At 37.3% G+C, this 20081-nt stretch overlaps 2 protein-coding genes across 4 annotated transcripts in view; one reads left to right on the top strand and one right to left on the bottom strand.

Annotated features, from left to right (window-relative positions):
- alg12 (ALG12 alpha-1,6-mannosyltransferase) overlaps positions 1-20081 on the bottom strand; it is a 141599-nt gene that overhangs the window by 21482 nt on the left and 100036 nt on the right. The window lies entirely within an intron of this gene.
- Positions 7-18491, top strand: creld2 (cysteine-rich with EGF-like domains 2). Its single transcript, XM_062064573.1, has 10 exons — positions 7-363; positions 444-526; positions 4414-4524; positions 4602-4693; positions 5875-6051; positions 7400-7498; positions 7585-7668; positions 7736-7831; positions 18012-18152; positions 18225-18491. The coding sequence occupies exons 1-10, from the start codon at positions 220-222 to the stop codon at positions 18272-18274; spliced, it is 1077 nt and encodes a 358-aa protein (XP_061920557.1). The 5' UTR covers positions 7-219; the 3' UTR covers positions 18275-18491.

Genomic DNA, 20081 nt, shown 5'->3' with positions numbered 1-20081 from the left:
ATCACCACAAGCCACAATTCGACAGATGGGCTGACGCGGAAGACTAGAAGTGGCGGCGGACAGTTTCCTCAGCCGGCATGTAAATACTGCTTTGTTGCGCTTTGGATCTCACCGCCGATTCATGTATTATTGCGCACGGTGCTTTTAAATGTGTCCGGTATTATTGTTATAAGTTCATGATAGTGTGGTTTGTATTGTAAGTCCCGATGAAACGGCGAGATGCTGTCAACCGGTCCAGAACTGAAGCTCCTCTGGCTTTTGTCCTGTGTTGTTCTTTTTTTACTTTTCCAAGTTGTGCATTCAAAGAAGGATTTACAAAGCGCCTGCAGTACCTGCCAACAAATTACAAATAACTTCAACAAGGTGAGACCAAGCATGCCTGCATTTCTCAATGAACTAGTTCTTAAAACAGCCTGTCTAACTCCTATTTTTCTATATTTCAGGGCTATGACAGAACTGCAAAGCAAAACTTTGGTGGAGGTAACACGGCGTGGGAGGAGAGGAAACTGTCCAAATATGAGACTAGGTGAGACAAGTCAGGTCAACCTGACACAGGTCATCAATGCTGGCACAAAAAAACGCTTGTACTTAGTTTGCAATATTGCATAATTTCTATTACTAGCACGTTAGCATGATGACATAGGAAAAATTTTGCATACTTCTAAGATGGTTTCAGTATGAAAAGCCATGATTTGTGGGTTCAAACAAAAAAAATTGTAAAAATGCTAGCATAAAACGTTAGCATGCTAACATTAGCATGCTAAAACAAGACAAGTTAGCATACTTCTAAGTTGGTGTCAAGTATCAAAAGCCATAAAATGAGCCAAAATGCTAGAATAAAATGTTAGCATGCTAACGTTAACATGATGACATTGGAAAAGTTGGCGTACTTCCAAGGTGGTGCCAAGTATTGAAAGTAGAGATGTCCAATAATATCGGCCTGCCGATAAATGCTTAAAAATGTAATAACGGAAAATATCGGTATCGGTTTCAAAAAGTAAAATGAATGACTTTTTAAAACGCCGCTGTACGGAGCATTATTGTCAATAATGTCAATAATTCAATGTGATTATCTTGTGTGATGACTGTATTATGATGATAGTATATATGATAGTATATATCTGTATCATGAATCAATTTAAGTGGACCCCGACTTAAACAAGTTGAAAAACTTATTCGGGTGTTACCATTTAGTGGTCAATTGTACGGAATATGTACTTCACTGTGCAACCTACTAATAAAAGTCTCAATCAATCAATCAATCAATCAAAAAGCGGTACATATCCGGTAAAACACGGATGTAGGGGGAAGTACAGAGCAGATGCGTCTCCCAGTCAGCAGCCCCTCCCCTCTCCCCTCTCCCACACACAAGATTAAAGATTAGAGTACCAATGATTGTCACACACACACTAGATGTGGTGAAATTTGAACTCCAACCTACCGATCTCAGGGCGGACACTCTAACCACAACACAGGAGTTGCAGCACGACTGCAGCATGAGAGGTTTACTGGCGGCGCTTGATGACCTCATCAAACCTCCGCGAGCGGAGCATAACAACAACAAGAGTGTGTTGTTGCCGGTGCTGTAGCCGTGGCTAACAAGCGAGCTCGCTCGGTGACTGACTAACGACACCATGTCTGTGGTTTGGGATTATTTTAAAGTGTCTCTGACGGATAAAAAAACTGGCAATTTGCAATTACTGCAAAAAGTTGGTTATGTGAGGAGGAACCAAGACGTCTTCCTTTTAATACCAGCAATTTGATCTCCCACCTCTTCAAGAATCATAAGGAGATACACAATGAATACAAGCGGAAGATGGATGAAAAGCAACCACCGAAAAAAGTAGACCACACAGTTGTCGCTTAAAGACTCTGCCGAGAAAAAACAAAAATTCAACAAAAACCACCCCAGGGTGAAAGCTCACGTTGTGGTCAGGGACAACACGCGCAGTATGGCGAAAGCTACGGTGGAGTTTGGTGTGGCTAGTCTGCCCTGCATGGCGCACACTTTACAGCTTGCGGTAAACGGAGGTGCTCTGTCTCAACGCAGCATTTCAGAAGCTCTGGCTGACTGGTAGGCCACTTCAAGCACTCACCGCTAGCTTGCAGCACATTTGTGTTACCCATACAAATACATTAGAGCAGAGCAGGGCAGATTGAGCCCAGTTTATAATTTCTTGTTATACAGTATGCCAGGCAGTCTTGCACTAAAGGAGGACTATGTTATTGTTTACTTCATTACTCGAGTATACTCTGGACCAGGGGTCACCAACGAGGTGCCCGCGGGCACCAGGTAGCCCGTAAGGACCAGATGAGTAGCCCGCCGGCCTGTTCTAAAAAATAGCTCAAATAGCAGCACTTACCAGTGAGCTGCCTCTATTTTTAAAATTGTATTTATTTACTAGCAAGCTGGTCTCGCTTTGCTCGACATTTTTAATTCTAAGAGAGACAAAACTCAAATAGAATTTGAAAATCCAAGAAAATATTTTAAAGACTTGGTCTTCACTTGTTTAAATAAATTCATTAATTTTTTTACTTTGCTTCTTATAACTTTCAGAAAGACAATTTTAGAGAAAAAATACAACCTTAAAAATGATTTTAGGATTTTTAAACACATATACCTTTTTTACCTTTTAAATTCCTTCCTCTTCTTTCCTGACAATTTAAATCAATGTTCAAGTAAATTAATTGTTTTTATTGTAAAGAATAATAAATACATTTTAATTTAATTCTTCATTTTAGCTTCTGTTTTTTTCGACGAAGAATATTTGTGAAATATTTCTTCAAACTTATTATGATTAAAATTTTAAAAAAATATTCTGGCAAATCTAGAAAATCTGTAGAATCAAATTTAAATCTTATTTCAAAGTCTTTAGAATTTATTTTCAAATTTTTGTTCTGGAAAATCTAGAAGAAATAATGATTTGTCTTTGTTACAAATATAGCTTGGTCCAATTTGTTATATATTCTAACAAAGTGTAGATTGGATTTTAACCTATTTAAAACATGTCATCAAAATTGTAAAATTAATCATAACCAGGAAAAATTACTAATGATGTTCCATAAATTCTTGTTTTAATTTTTTCAAAAATATTCAAATTAGCTAGTTTTTCTCTTCTTTTTTTCGGTTGAATTTTGAATTTTAAAGAGTCGAAATTGAAGATAAACTGTTTCAAAATTTAATTGTCATTTTTTTCGTGTTTTCTCCTCTTTTAAACCGTTCAATTAAGTGTAAATATAATTAATTATTAATAATAACATAGAGTTAAAGGTAAATTGAGCAAACTGACTATTTCTGGCAATTTATTTAAGTGTGTATCAAACTGGTAGCCCTTCGCATTAATCACTACCCAAGAAGTAGCTCTTGGTTTCAAAAAGGTTGGTGACCCCTGCTCTGGACTGAAGCTGTGTGCCTTCATTGTTTTTGTAGCTGTTGTTTTGAGGCATGTTTAATTTTTTTTTTTAAATAATGCACTTTGTGAAAGTCAAAGTATAGTATTTCCCATAGTTGTAGTGGGTCTCAGGATTATCTCAGGGAGAGCATGTCCCAAATTTGAAGCTGCTATTTTGAGGCATGTTAAAAAAAAAAAAAGCACTTTGTGACTTCAATAATAAATAAGGCAGTGCCATGTTGGCATTTTTTTCCATAACTTGAGTTGAAGTTGTTCTCTTATTTTGGAAAACCTTGTTAAATTGTTTAATGCATCCAGCGGGGCATCACAACAAAATTAGGCATAATAATGTGTTAATTCCACGACTGTATATATTGGTATCGGTTGATATCGGAATCGGTAATTAAGAGTTGGACAATACCGGAATATCGGATATGGGCAAAAAAGCCATTATCGGACATCTCTAATTGAAAGCCATGATTTTTAGGTTTAAATAAATAAAATTAATGCTAGCTGAAAACGTGGGCATGTTTACAGAGGACAAGTTAGCATACTTCCAAATGGAGCCAAATATCAAATTCCATGATTTTTAGGTTTAAACATACACAATTGGATAAAATGCTAGTATAAAGCGTAGTATGCTGACATAGGAAAAGTTAACGTACTTCTAAGAGGTTGATTTTTAGGTTTAAATTGATGAAATCGGCTAAAACACTAGCATGAAACGTTAGCTTGCTAAAATAAGAGAAGTTAGCATACTTCTGAGTTGTTGCCAATTATCAGAAGCCATAATTGTTAGGTTTAAACATAAAAAATTAGATAAAATGCTGGTATAAAGCGTTAACATAGGAAAAGTTAGGGTACTTCTAAGATGGTGCCAAGTATCACATTCCATGATTTTTAGGTTTAACTGAACAACGCTAGATAAATTAAGCCTTGGCATGCTAGCACGTGACCCGATAAGAGGAAATAACTAAAGTGGGTGCAATTGTTTGAAAATATTGTTTTTCTTTTCTGGCAGCGAGATCCGTCTGACGGAGATCATGGAGGACCTGTGTGACAGCAGCAGCTTTGAGTGCAACCACATGTTAGAAGAGCACGAGGAGCTTTTTGAAACGTGGTGGTTCAGGAGGTCGGTGCCAGGTTCACCCAAAATAGCGCCTGATCAAAATGTTCAATTTTTTTCATGGTTTTGTGATCGCACTGCAGGAAAACAAAACATCCTGATCTGTACAAATGGTTCTGCATTGAGACCATTAAAGTGTGCTGTCCTAAAGGCACGTTTGGACCCGACTGCAATGGTAAGAAAAACATTTTTGTTTTCATTAACACGGGCCAAAAATGATGGCTGCCTTCAGAGTGCCGCTTGTAGCAGTAAAAATATAAATGTTTAAATGCCTACTTATGTATTGGATTTTTGTACATTCAGTTTTTACTGTATGTACAAAAATCATGGATCACTTGCTTTGTCAAGGAGACAAGCATATATTTTAAGTATTTATCTTTACTTTTACAACTTTTAATACGTTATATAATAATTTGGGGTGGTCAAAAAAATAAATTCACATCCGAATCGCGATTCCTATTTATTTAGATTCTTAATCCATTCATAACTTTAGAAAATTTATTTAAAAAAAAAAGATATATATATGTGATTTATTTTTGTAATTAAAAAAAATATACATTGTTTTTAAGAATTAATTTGAAAAAAAATACAATATTTAAGGCCATTTCCATACTTACTTGCTGCGTGTGTACGTCATACATCAGCAACCAGAAGGAGTAACCGGTTTTGAAAAGGTTTTATTATAATTGTTATACCAAAATATACATTGCAATAATCAGTTTAAGATTTGAAGTGTGTTGAATTGATTTTGAATCAAATTGTGAGGTGCCTAAAAATTCCCACCAATAATAATAATAATAATAATAATAAAACATTTGTTGAATAAGCAGATATTAGAATTTAAAACATATGCAATGTCATGCATTATATATATTTTCTTATATCAACATGGAAGCAATGAATACATTAGTAAGAAAGATGGAGTACACTATACATTATTTTTCAGGCTTTCACGGGCCACGTATGTGGCGTGCCACGTAAAAATGATGTGGCAGGCCACTTAAATTAAGTGGCTGGCCATATCTGGGCCCTGGGCCTTGAGTTTGACACCTGTGCAATATAATATTGCTTCCTCTGGCTGAGCCAATCAGTGACCACAATACTGAACAGCACTCTTTTGTTTGGTCTTTCCTAATGGCCAATACTACTTTGTTTACTTCATTTAGCCATTTTTATGGCCGAAAATCCTTAATTTGGGGCTAAAATGTTACATACATATGCTTTAAAAAACAACATCTGCAATGTGGTGAAGCCGCAATAATCGGAGCGAGAGACGACTGTATATATTAATTGAGTAGTTTGTCTCGACAGTTTCAACCAGAAAAAAGTTTTTCACTAGCATTTTCCATGTTCAAGCGTGTGTGGGCGGCTCTGAGAAGCCTTGTCACGGCAACGGCATGTGCAGCGGCGACGGAACCCGCGGCGGAACTGGCAAGTGCAGCTGTGACCTTGGCTATGAAGGGGACTTCTGCCTCGACTGCACGGATGGCTACTTCAACCAAGTGCGGAATGACTCCTACTCCCTGTGCACAGGTGCAACAATACTGTATAGGCTCATTTTTTATATATACACTATAATATATGAAATTATATATATATATATATATATATGTATGTATGTATGTATGTATATATATGTATGTATGTATATATATGTGTATATATATACATATATATATATATGTATATTTATTTATGTATGTATGTATGTATATATATGTATGTATGTATATATATGTGTATATATATACATATATATATATATATATGTATATATATATATTTATTTATGTATATATATTTATTTATTTATGTATATATATTTATTTACTTATGTATATTTATTTATTTATGTATATTTATTTATTTATGTATATATATATATATATATATATATATATATATTTATGTATATATACACTACCGTTCAAAAGTTTGGGGTCACCCAAACAATTTTGTGGAATAGCCTTCATTTCTAAGAACAAGAATAGACTGTCGCGTTTCAGATGAAAGTTCTCTTTTTCTGGCCATTTTGAGCGTTTAATTGACCCCGCACATGTGATGCTCCAGAAACTCAATCTGCTCAAAGGAAGGTCAGTTTTGTAGCTTCTGTAACGAGCTAAACTGTTTTCAGATGTGTGAACATGATTGCACAAGGGTTTTCTAATCATCAATTAGCCTTCTGAGCCAATGAGCAAACACATTGTACCATTAGAACACTGGAGTGATAGTTGCTGGAAATGGGCCTCTATACACCTATGTAGATATTGCACCAAAAACCAGACATTTGCAGCTAGAATAGTCATTTACCACATTAGCAATGTATAGAGTGTATTTCTTTAAAGTTAAGACTAGTTTAAAGTTATCTTCATTGAAAAGTACAGTGCTTTTCCTTCAAATATAAGGACATTTCAATGTGACCCCAAACTTTTGAACGGTAGTGTGTGTGTGTATATATATATATATATATATATATATATATATATATATATATATATATATATATATATATATATATATATATATATATATATATATATATATATATATATATATATATATATATATATATATATATATATATATATATATATATATATATATATACATACACACACACACACACACACACACACACACACACACACACAAACAAGCTGTAGAAAATGTATGTATGGAATATATATATTATATATGTATAATGTGTGTGTATATATACACAGTATGCATATAAATAAATATATGTGTATGTGAATATAAGTATTTATGTATTTATTAGTGGCCCCGCTGCATGTCTTGCATGAAGAAAAGCATCATATATATCGATATCTCCATCTATCTGTGTCCCTTCCTGGATAATGAATGTGTTATTCTGCCGTAGAATGCCATTCTTCATGCAAGACGTGCAGCGGGGCCACTAATCAGGACTGTGACCACTGCAAGGATGGCTGGGAAGAGGACGAGCAGGAAGCTTGTGTTGGTAAACGACCACTAAAATGCCCTCCAAGTAATAAACCAGGACTTTTATTGCATGTCCAAAGACGTTTATTAAACATGTGCTGGTAGATATAAACGAGTGCTCTAAGGACACGCCTCCGTGTGAAGAAGACCAATACTGCCTCAACACGGAAGGCTCCTACTCCTGCAAAGGTAAGCAAACACAAGTTTTTCTGCACAACGACAAGTGTGTCACACGTGTATGTTTGCCTTCTCATAGCCTGCGATGAAGCGTGTACGGGATGCACTGGCGCCGGCGCTGACAAGTGCCAAGCGTGTGCCAGCGGCTACCAGGACACTGAGGGCACCTGCACAGGTTAGTATGCTTGCATTCCTAGCGTTTCAATACATCATTACCTCATCGAAATACTTGTACATTCAGATAAACACTGGCTTTTTATAATAGATTTTTTAATGTACTATTTATATGTGAAATGAATGCACTGCAGTCATGCTTAAAATGACAAAAAGACGTAAATATTACATGTTATTATGAATGTGTCCGCTACTACATTACATATATACTTTGTGTGTTTATAAAACGATGATGGAGATTTTTGGGTGTTTTTTAGAGCACCTTATAGGCGGAATTAAGCGAATACCATTACCTCCATTGTCAGCTGACTCTTGTTAACGTTTATTTAAAACGTGTGTCTTCTTGTCTCACATATTTCCAAAACAATGCAGTTCTTCTTAAAAAGGAGTCGGAAGAAGCAGAGCACAATTAATACCAGTTCTTTACGTCTGTACGGTGTTCCTTTGGCTTACATTTTGTCTTTAAAATGTTTACTTCCTGCGTAAAGATGGAATGTTTTGTAAAGAATAACAAATATTATCAGATGTTAAAAGAGAGTTTGTGCAATGTTAAAGGCCTACTGAAAGCCACTACTAGCGACCACGCAGTCTGATAGTTTATATATCAATGATGAAATCTTAACATTGCAACACATGCCAATACGGCCGGGTTAGCTTACTAAAGTGCAATTTTAAATTTCGCGCCGAAATATCCTGCTGAAAACATTTCGGTATGATGACGCCTGCGCGTGACGTCACGGATTGTAGAGGACATTTTTGGGACAGCGTGGTGGCCAGCTATTAAGTCGTCTGTTTTCATCGCAAAATTCCACAGTATTCTGGACATCCGTGTTGGTGAATCTTTTGCAATTTGTTCAATGAACAATGGAGACTGCAAAGAAGAAAGCTGTAGGTGGGAAGCGGTGTATTAGCGGCAGGTGTTGTGCCGGATAACGCACCCCCGCCGTAGAATGCACCCCCTGACTGTTGTGCCGGATAACACAGCCGGTGTTTCATTGTTTACATTCCTGAAAGTTACCATTGGCCTGTGGAGAACTGGGACAACAGAGACTCTTACCAGGAGGACTTTGAGTTGGATACGCAGACGCGGTACCGTGAGTACGCAGCTGCGGCTTCCAAACATTTGATCGCTTGCCCGTACGTGCGTGCCGCTATGTGCATGTCACGTACGTAACTTTGGGGACTTTGGGGAAATATATGTGCTGTATGAACTTTGGGGAGGTGAACGGTACTTTGGGCTGTGGGATTGAGTGTGTTGTGCGGGTGTTTGAGTTGCATTGGCGGATTATATGGACGGGAGGGGGGAGGTGTTTGTTATGCGGGATTAATTTGTGGCATATTAAATATAAGCCTGGTTGTGTTGTGGCTAATAGAGTATATATATGTCTTGTGTTTATTTACTGTTTAAGTCATTCCCAGCTGAATATCAGGTCCCACCCGCCTCTCAGAGCATCTACCCTATCTGAATCGCTCCCACTACCCTCTAGTCCTTCACTCTCACTTTCCTCATCCACGAATCTTTCATCCTCGCTCAAATTAATGGGGAAATCGTCGCTTTCTCGGTCCGAATCGCTCTCGCTGCTGGTGGCCACGATTGTAAACAATGTGCAGATGTGAGGAGCTCCACAACCGGTGACGTCACGTGCATACCGTCTGCTACTTCCGGTACAGGCAAGGCTTTTTTATCAGCGACCAAAAGTTGCGAACTTTATCGTCAATGTTCTCTACTAAATCCTTTCAGCAAAAATATCATGAAATGATCAAGTATGACACAGAGAATGGACCTGCTATCCCCGTTTAAATAAGAAAATCGCATTTCAGTAGGCCTTTAAGAGAAAAGGATGGTATTAATATGTTAAAAATAAGGATAAAAATAGAATTGTAATGGGAGTAATAAAATAAGAATTTATTAATATCAATTTGCTTTGTAGATAAACTTAATAATTAATGGTTAGTTACATTTTTTATCCACTTTTTTTTATAATTTTTATGACGTTGCCCTTGTGTAAGTTTAATTGGTGTTTTAATTACAGCACTTTGTGGTTTTTGTCTAAGAAAAGCGCTTTGTTAATAGAATGTACTTAAATACTTACTAAGAATAAGTTACAATGGGTAAAGACATTAAAAAACATCAAAAACATTTAAATAAATATAAAAATCCTCTCTTAAAAATGTAAAAAAAAAAAACCAAGTCATTTCTGGATTTACTTTGAGGAATACATTTTGGTGATCAAAAAATTGTTGATTTGTTACTCAAGTTATTGTTGATTAATGACTTCAAGCTAAAGCTGCTTCACCTACTCAGTGGCCTAGTGGTTAGAGTGTCCGCCCTGAGATCGGTAGGTTGTGAGTTCAAACCCCAGCCGAGTCATACCAAAGACTATAAAAATGGGACCCATTACATCCCTGCTTGGCACTCAGCATCAAGGATTGGAATTGGAGTTTAAATCACCAAAAATGATTCCCGGGTGCGGCCACCGCTGCTGCCTTCTGCTCCCCTCACCTCTCAGGGGGTGAATAAGGGGATGGGTCAAATGCAGAGGACAAATTTCACCACACCTAGTGTGTGTGACAATCATTGGTACTTTAACTTAACTTCAAGTCTCTGAGGTATTTTATTTCCTTGTAGTTGATGTCAGTATTTGTCGAGGTCCATGTTGTTAAAAACAAATCCTTTGTCTCCCTGTGGTCCTGCGTTTAACTTGCGGCGTGCCAGGTGCCTTGAATTTTCTCCTGCTTTGGGAAATCGCGTGCTTTCTTGCCGATGTCGGCGTTGCATTTTATCAGATGCTCCCCGATGCTCCACTTTGCTACTTTCAGCCTCCTTCTCTGCTTTAGAAACGGCACTTTGGTTTTTTTGTTGGTGAACTTTGCGATGACAGATGTGGTGTTATTATTCCTGCCAGACGTTAGAAGGCATGTATCGATGTTGTTGATATCAACATCCAACACTTTGGATTGTAGAAAGTTGGCCTTCTGATGCTCTGTTGAAGCACCATCATCTCATTCTCATCCTCTGGCCTAGCATAAAACCTGCATGTAATCTGTAGCCCAGTCACAATCACATTGTTTGTCCTGTTCCACATCATCAATCTTACTCATCACTTTGGATATAATGTGATCCTCTTCATCATTTTGTTTCTTTAATGAATCCACTTTCTCTTCCAGCCTGTCCATTTGTTTCCAAAGTAAAACAGGAGTATCCTAACTATTTCAACTATTGGAATTAGAGATGTCCGATAATATCGGCCTGCCGATATTATCGGCCGATAGATGCTTTAAAATGTAATATCGGAAATTATCGGTATGTTTTTTTTGTTTTTTTTTATCGGCATCGTTTTTTTTGTTTGTTTTTATTAAATCAACATAAAAAACACAAGATACACTTACAATTAGTGCACCAACCCCAAAAACCTCCCTCCCCCATTTACACTCATTCACACAAAAGGGTTGTTTCTTTCTGTTATTAATATTCTGGTTCCTACATTATATATCAATATATATCAATACAGTCTGCAAGGGATACAGTCCGTAAGCACACATGATTGTGCGTGCTGCTGGTCCACTAATAGTACTAACCTTTAACAGTTAATTTGACTAATTTTCATTAATTACTAGTTTCTATGTAACTGTTTTTATATTGTTTTACTTTCTTTTTTATTCAAGAAAATGTTTTTAATTAATTAATCTTATTTTATTTTATTAATTTTTAAAAAAAGAGCTTATCTTCACCATACCTGGTTGTCCAAATTTGGCATAATAATGTGTTAATTCCACGACTGTATATATCGGTATCGGTAAATAAGAGTTGGACAATATCGGAATATCGGATATCGGCAAAAAAGCCATTATCGGACATCCCTAATTGGAATGAAAGGATGCGGCAGGCAATTCTGATGTTTCACTTTATGTCTTTTATTATTATTATTATTATTTATTATTTCTTTTATTTCTTTTTAAAACCCTTTTTTTTTTGCCACGTTTTTGTTGTATTTTTTGCCACCTTTGGACTACCTTGAAGTAATGCATCATCATTATTCAATTCCTTAATGCGTTTTGTTGAGTCATGCAGTTTAATCAATTATCTTTTTAGTACTTTACTATTTCCTCATGTCATCACCATGAACTCCCCAAGTGCACTTGGTTTCTGGCTCTCTTCCACACCCTCCTCCTCTACATTTGCCTTTTTTCCGCCTATTCCGATCGTTGGTGGCCAACACTTTGGAAGTTTGGATGTTCGCGATAGGCTGTTGCTAGAAAATTTTATTTTTGGCACAAGTAAGTTCGTCACGCCACAGACAATATTCCATCCAGTAGTGTCACCTAACAGTTCTGTAATTGTGGACGGGAAAAAGTGCCTAATAAGAAGTAAATATTAAACGGGGCCGCCAGTCTTTAAGCTTTGCAGAAATTGGCCTCTTAGAAAACGTATTACATTTATTGCCCATTATCTTTTGAAATATTTTAACGAAATAAAATAAGTACTATAATTTCGCTGCTAAAATTATTAATAGAACATGAATTTAATTTAATTACCAAAGATGGGAGCCAGAAATATTAAGGCAGTTCTTAGTTTGTCCACATGAGGGGGCTCGTCATCCACTTATTTTTCCAAGTGCAGTCAATCCAAAGGAACAAATGTTTGCTTGTCCAAAAAATATTTAAAAAATGTTTTAAAGTCCTAAAAGTAGTACAAATATAAGGGGACTTAATATTTTAATATAAATTGACAACACTTCCTTGTGTTATAGGTCAGGGGTTCTTAACCTTTTTGACCTCAGCTTCACTACAGAGGGGCCTGGGGCCCACTTAAATATTAAGACTGAATTAATAATCTTACTCTTGATTTTAATGGTATTCAATAATTATATGTAACCTTGTTACAGTTTAATAAGATAAACTTTGTGGAATGATATGAAAGCATGCGTTAATCACAAAGATTATTAAATCAATTATTATCGATAATTGATTTATATAAATTGATTATTATCAAATATACTGCAAAAGAAGGGACTCATAAAAACTGATGAAAAAAAATAGACATACAATTAAGCAGTTCTAAAATGAATACATTCTAAGTAAATAATATTAATAATGAATGTTTCTTAATTAAACTGAAAAATAAAATGACAGTGGAATTACAAATACAGCGTCACCACTTTAGTCGTAATTTTTGCGCCTGAGAAACTGCTCCTCGACTTTAGCTTGTTTGTTTGATATTGTCATTACTGCCACAAGTGGTGGAAAAGTGTATTACAACTGAGAACCGCTGCGGCTGTCACGGCAAATTTCTTCCCTCTACAAAAACCTTCCCTCCCCCATTTACTTCCGGGGCTGCGTCCAATAGAATCACAAAGTTGCCGGGGGTCCTTAACCTGCACGCGACTGTCCTGTTTCGCGCCTGTACAAAAAAAACCCAATAATCGATTTCTTCAGATTCCTGCAGCTGTCAAAGACGAAGTATCCTTCCAGCGACGGGCAGTCAAAGCTGTCAATGACGTAAGAGGAAACATGACCACGGAAGTAAATGGGGGAGGGAAGGTTTTTGTAGAGGGAAGAAATTTGGCGTGACACGGCCCATACGGACCACAGCTGAGAATCAGATATTTTTTGGCAGCCCTCTAGGGGGCGCTCATGGCCCAACAATGGTTTAAGAACCACTGATCTAGATAATATGTATCGGATATACATTGGTTCACAGTTTTTTTCCACAAGATGTTCGGTTGTGGATGCGGTCCCAGATTGCAAATGAAACCACGACCCACCCTCTCCAAAAGCATTCATCTTTTGAAAATGTACATTGTTTGAACGTGTATTTTAAAGTTGTCACCGCTTTTTTTTCCCCCAGACACGGTCAAAAATAAGTATGATAAACATTGTACAGATTCACCCGGTCACAACATTAGTTACACCTGCACACTCGATGTGGAGCTGCATAAAAAGGAGTTCTCCAGCTGAGAGCTTGACTTAATGTCCAAAAAGGTACACTATATTGCCAAAAGTATTTGGCCACCCATCCAAATGATGAGAATCAGGTGTCCTAATCACTCGGCCCGGCCACAGGTGTATAAAATCAAGCACTTAGGCATGGAGACTGTTTCTACAAACATTTGTGAAAGAATGGGCCGCTCTCAGTGATTTCCAGCGTGGAACTGTCATAGGATGTCACCTGTGCGACAAATCCAGTCGTGAAATTTCCTCGCTCCTAAATATTCCGAAGTCGACTTTATTTTAAGAAAATGGAAGCGTTTGGGAACAACAGCAACTCACCCACCAAGTGGTAGGCCACGTAAACTAACAGTGAAGGGTCAGTGGATGCTGAAGCGCATAGTGCAAAGACTTTCTGCACAGTCAGTTGCTACAAAGCTCCAAACTTCATGTGACCTTCCAATTAGCCCACGTACAGTACGCAGAGAGCTTCATGGAATAGGTTTCCATGGCCGAGCAGCTGCATCTAAGACATACATTACAAAGTCCAATGCAAAGCGTGGGATGCAGTGGTGTAAAGCAAGTCACCACTGGACTCTAGAGCAGTGGAGACGCCTTCTCTGGCGTGATGAATCCCGCTTTTCCATCTGGTAATCTATTGGACAAGTCTGGGTTTGGAGGTTGCCAGGAGAACGGTACATTTCGGACTGCATTGTGCCGAGTGTGAAATTTGGTGGAGGAGGAATTATGGTGTGGGGTTGTTTTTCAGGAGTTGGGCTTGACTCCTTAGTTCCAGTGAAAGGAACTTTGAATGCTCCAGGATACCAAAACATTTGACTGTGCACCAGTGCACAAAGCAAGGTCCATAAAGACATGGATGACAGATGAATTTGACTGGCCTGCACAGAGTCCTGACCTGAACCGGATAGAACACCTTTAGAATTAATTAGAACGGACACTGAGAGCCAGGCCTTCTCGACCAACATCAGTGTGTGACCTCACCAATGCGCTTTTGGAAGAATGGTTGAAAATTCCTATGAACACACTCCGCAACCTTGTGGACAGCCTTCCCAGAAGAGTTGAAGCTGTAATAGCTGCAAAAGGTGGACCGACATCATATAGAACCCTATGGGTTAGGAATGGGATGGCACCTCAAGTTAATATACAAAATAACTTCAATCAGGACCTGGAGAGAGTGTCATGCTGGGTAAATGATAGTAAGTAAACTTGTTGTGAATATTGACAAAACAAAAAGCATTCTTTTTGGATCCAGGCATATGCGTGTTGATGACCCACAGCTTCATATTTCAATGTCAGATATACCTATTGAGCAGGTCAAAAAATCAAAACTGCTTGGTGTGCTATTAGACAGTCAACTGTCATGGTCCGATCATATTGATGGTATTTCAATGACAATGGGAAGAGGTTCAGCCATGGTCAGGAAGTGCTCCACCTTCTTGACATCCTCAACAATGGCTCAAGTCATACAGTCCTTGGTTTTCTGTCATCTTCATTACTGTCCTATAATATGGTCCGCTACGACTAAGTCTGACCTGAACAAACTGCAACTTGTACAGAACAGAGCGGCTACTTAAATGTTCTTTGCGCACTAATATTTCATATATGCATTCACACCTGTCCTGGTTGTCTGTTGAACAAAAGATGCATTGTAGTCTCCTTATGTTCTTTAGAACTATCATGTTAGATCAATCACCAGATTACTTTTACAAACAGTTTTTAAAATCAACTAACGCACATATTCATGACACTAGGAATGCCAGCAATGGCTATTTGGCACTTCCTGCTCCCAGGACCAATCTCCTCAAACATACAGTCATGTATAGATGTATATCATTCTGGAATGGGTTGCCATTTCAAATTAATCCCTCACAAAGTAAATTTTCATTCAAGACAGCTTTGAAGATACACCTATTGCAGCTGCCCACATGACGTGAATTTTTAATACCGGTTTTAACTAGCTTTTTTATCTTATGTTGTATTTTTCCATTGTATAATGTCTGGTAATGCATGTATTCTTTGTATTTTAATTTTGTATGCTCCTATATCAGGGGTCGGCAACCCAAAATGTTGAAAGAGCCATATTGGACCACAAATACAAAAACAAATCTGTCTGGAGCCGCAAAAAGTTAAAAGCCATATAACATACAGATAGTGTGTCATGAGATATAAATTGAATTAAGAGGACTTAAAGGAAACTAAATTACCTCAAATATAGCTACAAATGAAGCATAATGATGCAATATGTACATATAGATAGCCTAAATAGCATGTTAGCGTCGGTTAGCTTGCAGTCATGCAGTGACCAAATATGTCTGATTAGCACTCCACACAAGTCAATAACATCAACAAAACTCACCTTTGTGCATTCATGCACAACGTAAAAGTTTGGTGGACAAAATGAGACGGGGAAAAGAAGTGGCATAAAACACGTCCTACAAAGTCGGAGAAAGTTATACATGTAAACAAACTACGGTGAGTTCAAGGACCGCCAAAATTAGTAGGACAAAACGGTGCTCGCCAAATACTCGAATCAGTGAAGCATGTTTAATATAAACAGTGTGATTTATAACAATTAGGGAGGTTTGTGTCATGTTTGTCCTCCTACAGAAACCATATTAGAACAAAAAATATTTTTTTTTCCCCTCATCTTTTTCAATGTTTCATACATTTATGAAAAAGCTCCAGAGAGCCACTAGGGCGGCGCTAAAGAGCCGCATGCGGGTTGCCGACCCCCTGTCCTATATGGACCCCAGGAAGACTAGCAGTCGCCTTGGCGTCAGCTAATGGGGATCCATTCAATAAACAATAAACAATATGTGAGTCAAGGCAGGTGGTCAAATACTTTTGGCAATATAGTGTGTGTCCAGCTCGCTGTGACATCACGACGTAGCCACACACCAAAAGCCTGCGAACAGAGGCATCCAAAAGTGCGTGCAAGCTCACGCCAAAATTAATCAACGTTATGATTCGATACGTTAACATTGTTTACCACGGCTATCCAACATTGTAACATTTCTATTTCAAAAAAAGAGGTACATCATCATAGGTCCCTTTTTAAAATTTCTAGGGATGTCCGATAATGGCTTTTTGCCGATATCCGATACTCCGATATTGTCCAACTCTTTAATTACCGATACCGATATCAACCGATATATGCAGTCGTGGAATTAACACATTATTATGCCTAATTTGGACAACCATGTATGGTGAAGATAAGGTACTTTTTAAAAAAAATAATAAAATAAGATTAATAAATTAAAAACATTTTCTTGAATAAAAAAGAAAGTAAAACAATATAAAAACAGTTACATAGAAACTAGTAATGAATGAAAATGAGTAAAATTAACTGTTAAAGGTTAGTATTATTAGTGGACCAGCAGCACGCACAATCATGTGTGCTTACGGACTGTATCCCTTGCAGACTGTATTGATATATATTAATATATAATGTAGGAACCAGAATATTAATAACAGAAAGAAACAACCCTTTTGTGTGAATGAGTGTAAATGGGGGAGGGAGGTTTTTTGGGTTGGTGCACTAATTGTAAGTGTAACTTGTGTTTTTTATGTTATCCGATATTCCGATATTGTCCAACTCTTTAATTACCGATACCGATATCAACCGATACCGATATCAACCGATATATGCAGTCGTGGAATTAACACATTATTATGCCTAATTTGGACAACCAGGTATGGTGAAGATAAGGTACTTTGAAAAAAAAATTCAAAAATAAGATAACTAAATTAAAAACATTTTCTTGAATAAAAAAGAAAGTAAAACAATATAAAAACAGTTACATAGAAACTAGTAATTAATGAAAATGAGTAAAATTAACTGTTAAAGGTTAGTACTATTAGTGGACCAGCAGCACGCACAATCATGTGTGCTTACGGACTGTATCCCTTGCAGACTGTATTGATATATATTGATATATAATGTAGGAACCAGAATATTGATAACAGAAAGAAATGGGGGGAGGGAGGTTTTTTGGGTTGGTGCATTAATTGTAAGTGTATCTTGTGTTTTTTATGTTGATTTAATAAAAAAAAACAAAAAAACAAAACAAAAAAAAAACGATACAGATAATAAAAAAACCGATACCGATAATTTCCGATATTACATTTTAACGCATTTATCGGCCGATGCCGATATTATGGGACATCCCTAAAAATGTCACAAGAACTCAATGCAGGCTATGATATTTGAACTGGTGCTGGATTTCCACTAGATATTGACGAGTGTACCCAGTCGGAGTCACCATGCAAGAAGGAGCAGCAGCTGTGCGTGAACAATAAAGGCAGCTACGAGTGTGTTTGCATCCCTGGTTACGAGGACCAAGATGGAGAGTGTGTACAAAAGCAGGAACAAGGTGAGTGTCACTGTCGTCGAAAGGCTCTCGAACTCATCTGCGCCTAACCCTTTGTGACATTCTGCTCGTCAGAAACAAACGAGGAGGAGGAACTGGCCGAAAGTGCTCGCGAGGAGCTCTGACAGTGTAACAAGTGCTACCAATCCCACAGAACTTTTGGAAATATTCTACGGTGCTCATTAAAAAAAAAAAAAAAAGCACTTAGGCAGCATCCAAAATGAATTCCTACTGTTGGAATGAGATGTTATGCAGTTATTGTGGATCATTTACTGCTCTGCTTGTTTTATTGTTGTGATATTTTAAAGTAAATAAAGGTGTTTCAACTAAAGCAGCTGTCGTAAAATATTTCAAGCACATGTTCTTGGTCTTGTGTTATTGTAGTGATTAAAATGGCCACAGGGTGGTAGTCTAACCATTAAGAATACACATGAAGCTGTACACTCTAGTCCAGTGTTTTTCAACCTTTTTTGAGGCAAGGCACATTTTTGTCATAAAAAAAATCCGGAGGCACACCACCAGCAGAAAACTTTAAAAAAATTAACTCCACCAGGTCGTCGTGTCTTATTTTGAGTGTGTTGGTGTCTTCCTGTGTGTAGTGCTTTAGTTCTTGTCTTGCTTATTTTGGTGGCCCTTCCTGTTTTGCCGGTGTTTTCCTGTAGTGGCTTCATGTCTTCCTTTGAGCGCTATTCCGCGCACCTGGTTTGTGTTAGCAAGCAAGGCTATTTAGGTTGTTGCTATCCTTCTTTGTGTGGACATTGTTGATTGTCATGTCACGTACGGATGTACTTTGTAGCCGTAAGTTTTTGCTGTCGTCCAGCATTCTTTGTAGCCAGTTCAGTTTGACTTTTGTTTTGCATAGCCTTTTCCTTTCGTTCATTTTGGGTTTAAGCATTACATACCCTTTTTACCTGCACCCTGCCTCCCACTGTGGTTTCTTTTTTTTTTTTTTTCATAAAGAAATACAATCATGTGTGCTTACGGACTGTATCCCTGCAGACTGTATTGATGTATATTGATATATATAATGTATATATTGTTTTTTATGTTGATTTTTTTTTTTTTTTAAATAAATGTTTTTATTGAATTTGACAGCTATTACAATATACAATAGAACAGTAATCACATTTTCCCCTTTTTTTCCCCCCACCCACTTCCAAGAACAGCAACCCAACACATACCACATACACACAAACCCCCCCACCCCCCAGGTCCTACATAAATTAAAGGTACAGTCACAAATGGAAAATAATTATTACATCACTTTCTTCTCAACATAGGCAGATAGTAAATATACACCCAGAATGAATATAAATAAAGAAAGGAAGCTGGTTTGTGAAAGGTGAACTTTTCATGTGTCCTATAGCGTCTTTAATTTAGCTATGTAGTCAACCACACCGCCCCAAACAGAATAAAACTTCCCAGGTGCCCCCCTAAGGTTGAACTTTATTTTTTCCAGATCTAAATACATCATAAGGTCTTTAAGCCATAAGGAGGCTTTGGGGCAAAATGGTGACTTCCACTCCAGCAAAATTCTCCTACGTGCTAGTAAGGATGCAAAGGCGATACTATCCTTAAATTTTCTCCCTATTTGGGGATCTGATACCGTCCCAAAAATAGCCATTTCTGTTTTTTATGTTGATTTAATAATTTTAAAAAAAGATATACAGTATTTATATTTTTTTAATTTAATTTTTTTTTAAATTTCTTGTGCGGTACCAATCGGCCCGGTGGTTGGGGACCACTGCTCTCCATGATTACGCTTGTTTTTTTCAAGGACCTACCACAAAAAACCCTCTATGACAAGGAGTTTTTATGAAAATGCTAGTCAAATATCCTCTACATGACTTGTTTTTGAAGGACCTACCACAAAAACCTGAACCAAATATATTTTATATGACAGGAGTGCATTGTTGTTTTTAAGAACTTGTT

This window comes from Entelurus aequoreus, linkage group LG12, assembly GCF_033978785.1.
Source record: "Entelurus aequoreus isolate RoL-2023_Sb linkage group LG12, RoL_Eaeq_v1.1, whole genome shotgun sequence".
NCBI lineage: Eukaryota > Metazoa > Chordata > Actinopteri > Syngnathiformes > Syngnathidae > Entelurus > Entelurus aequoreus.
The sequence above is the reverse complement of the archived record's forward strand: the minus strand, read 5'-3'. Positions and strand labels throughout refer to the sequence as shown.

Excerpts from the sequence above, each read along its gene's own strand:
- creld2 (XM_062064573.1), top strand. The coding sequence starts at position 220 with ATGCTGTCAACCGGTCCAGAACTGAAGCTCCTCTGGCTTTTGTCCTGT. Across the intron at positions 7,832-18,011 it reads CACTGAGGGCACCTGCACAG|ATATTGACGAGTGTACCCAG; the intron begins GTTAGTATGCTT and ends GATTTCCACTAG. Across the intron at positions 18,153-18,224 it reads TGTACAAAAGCAGGAACAAG|AAACAAACGAGGAGGAGGAA; the intron begins GTGAGTGTCACT and ends TCTGCTCGTCAG.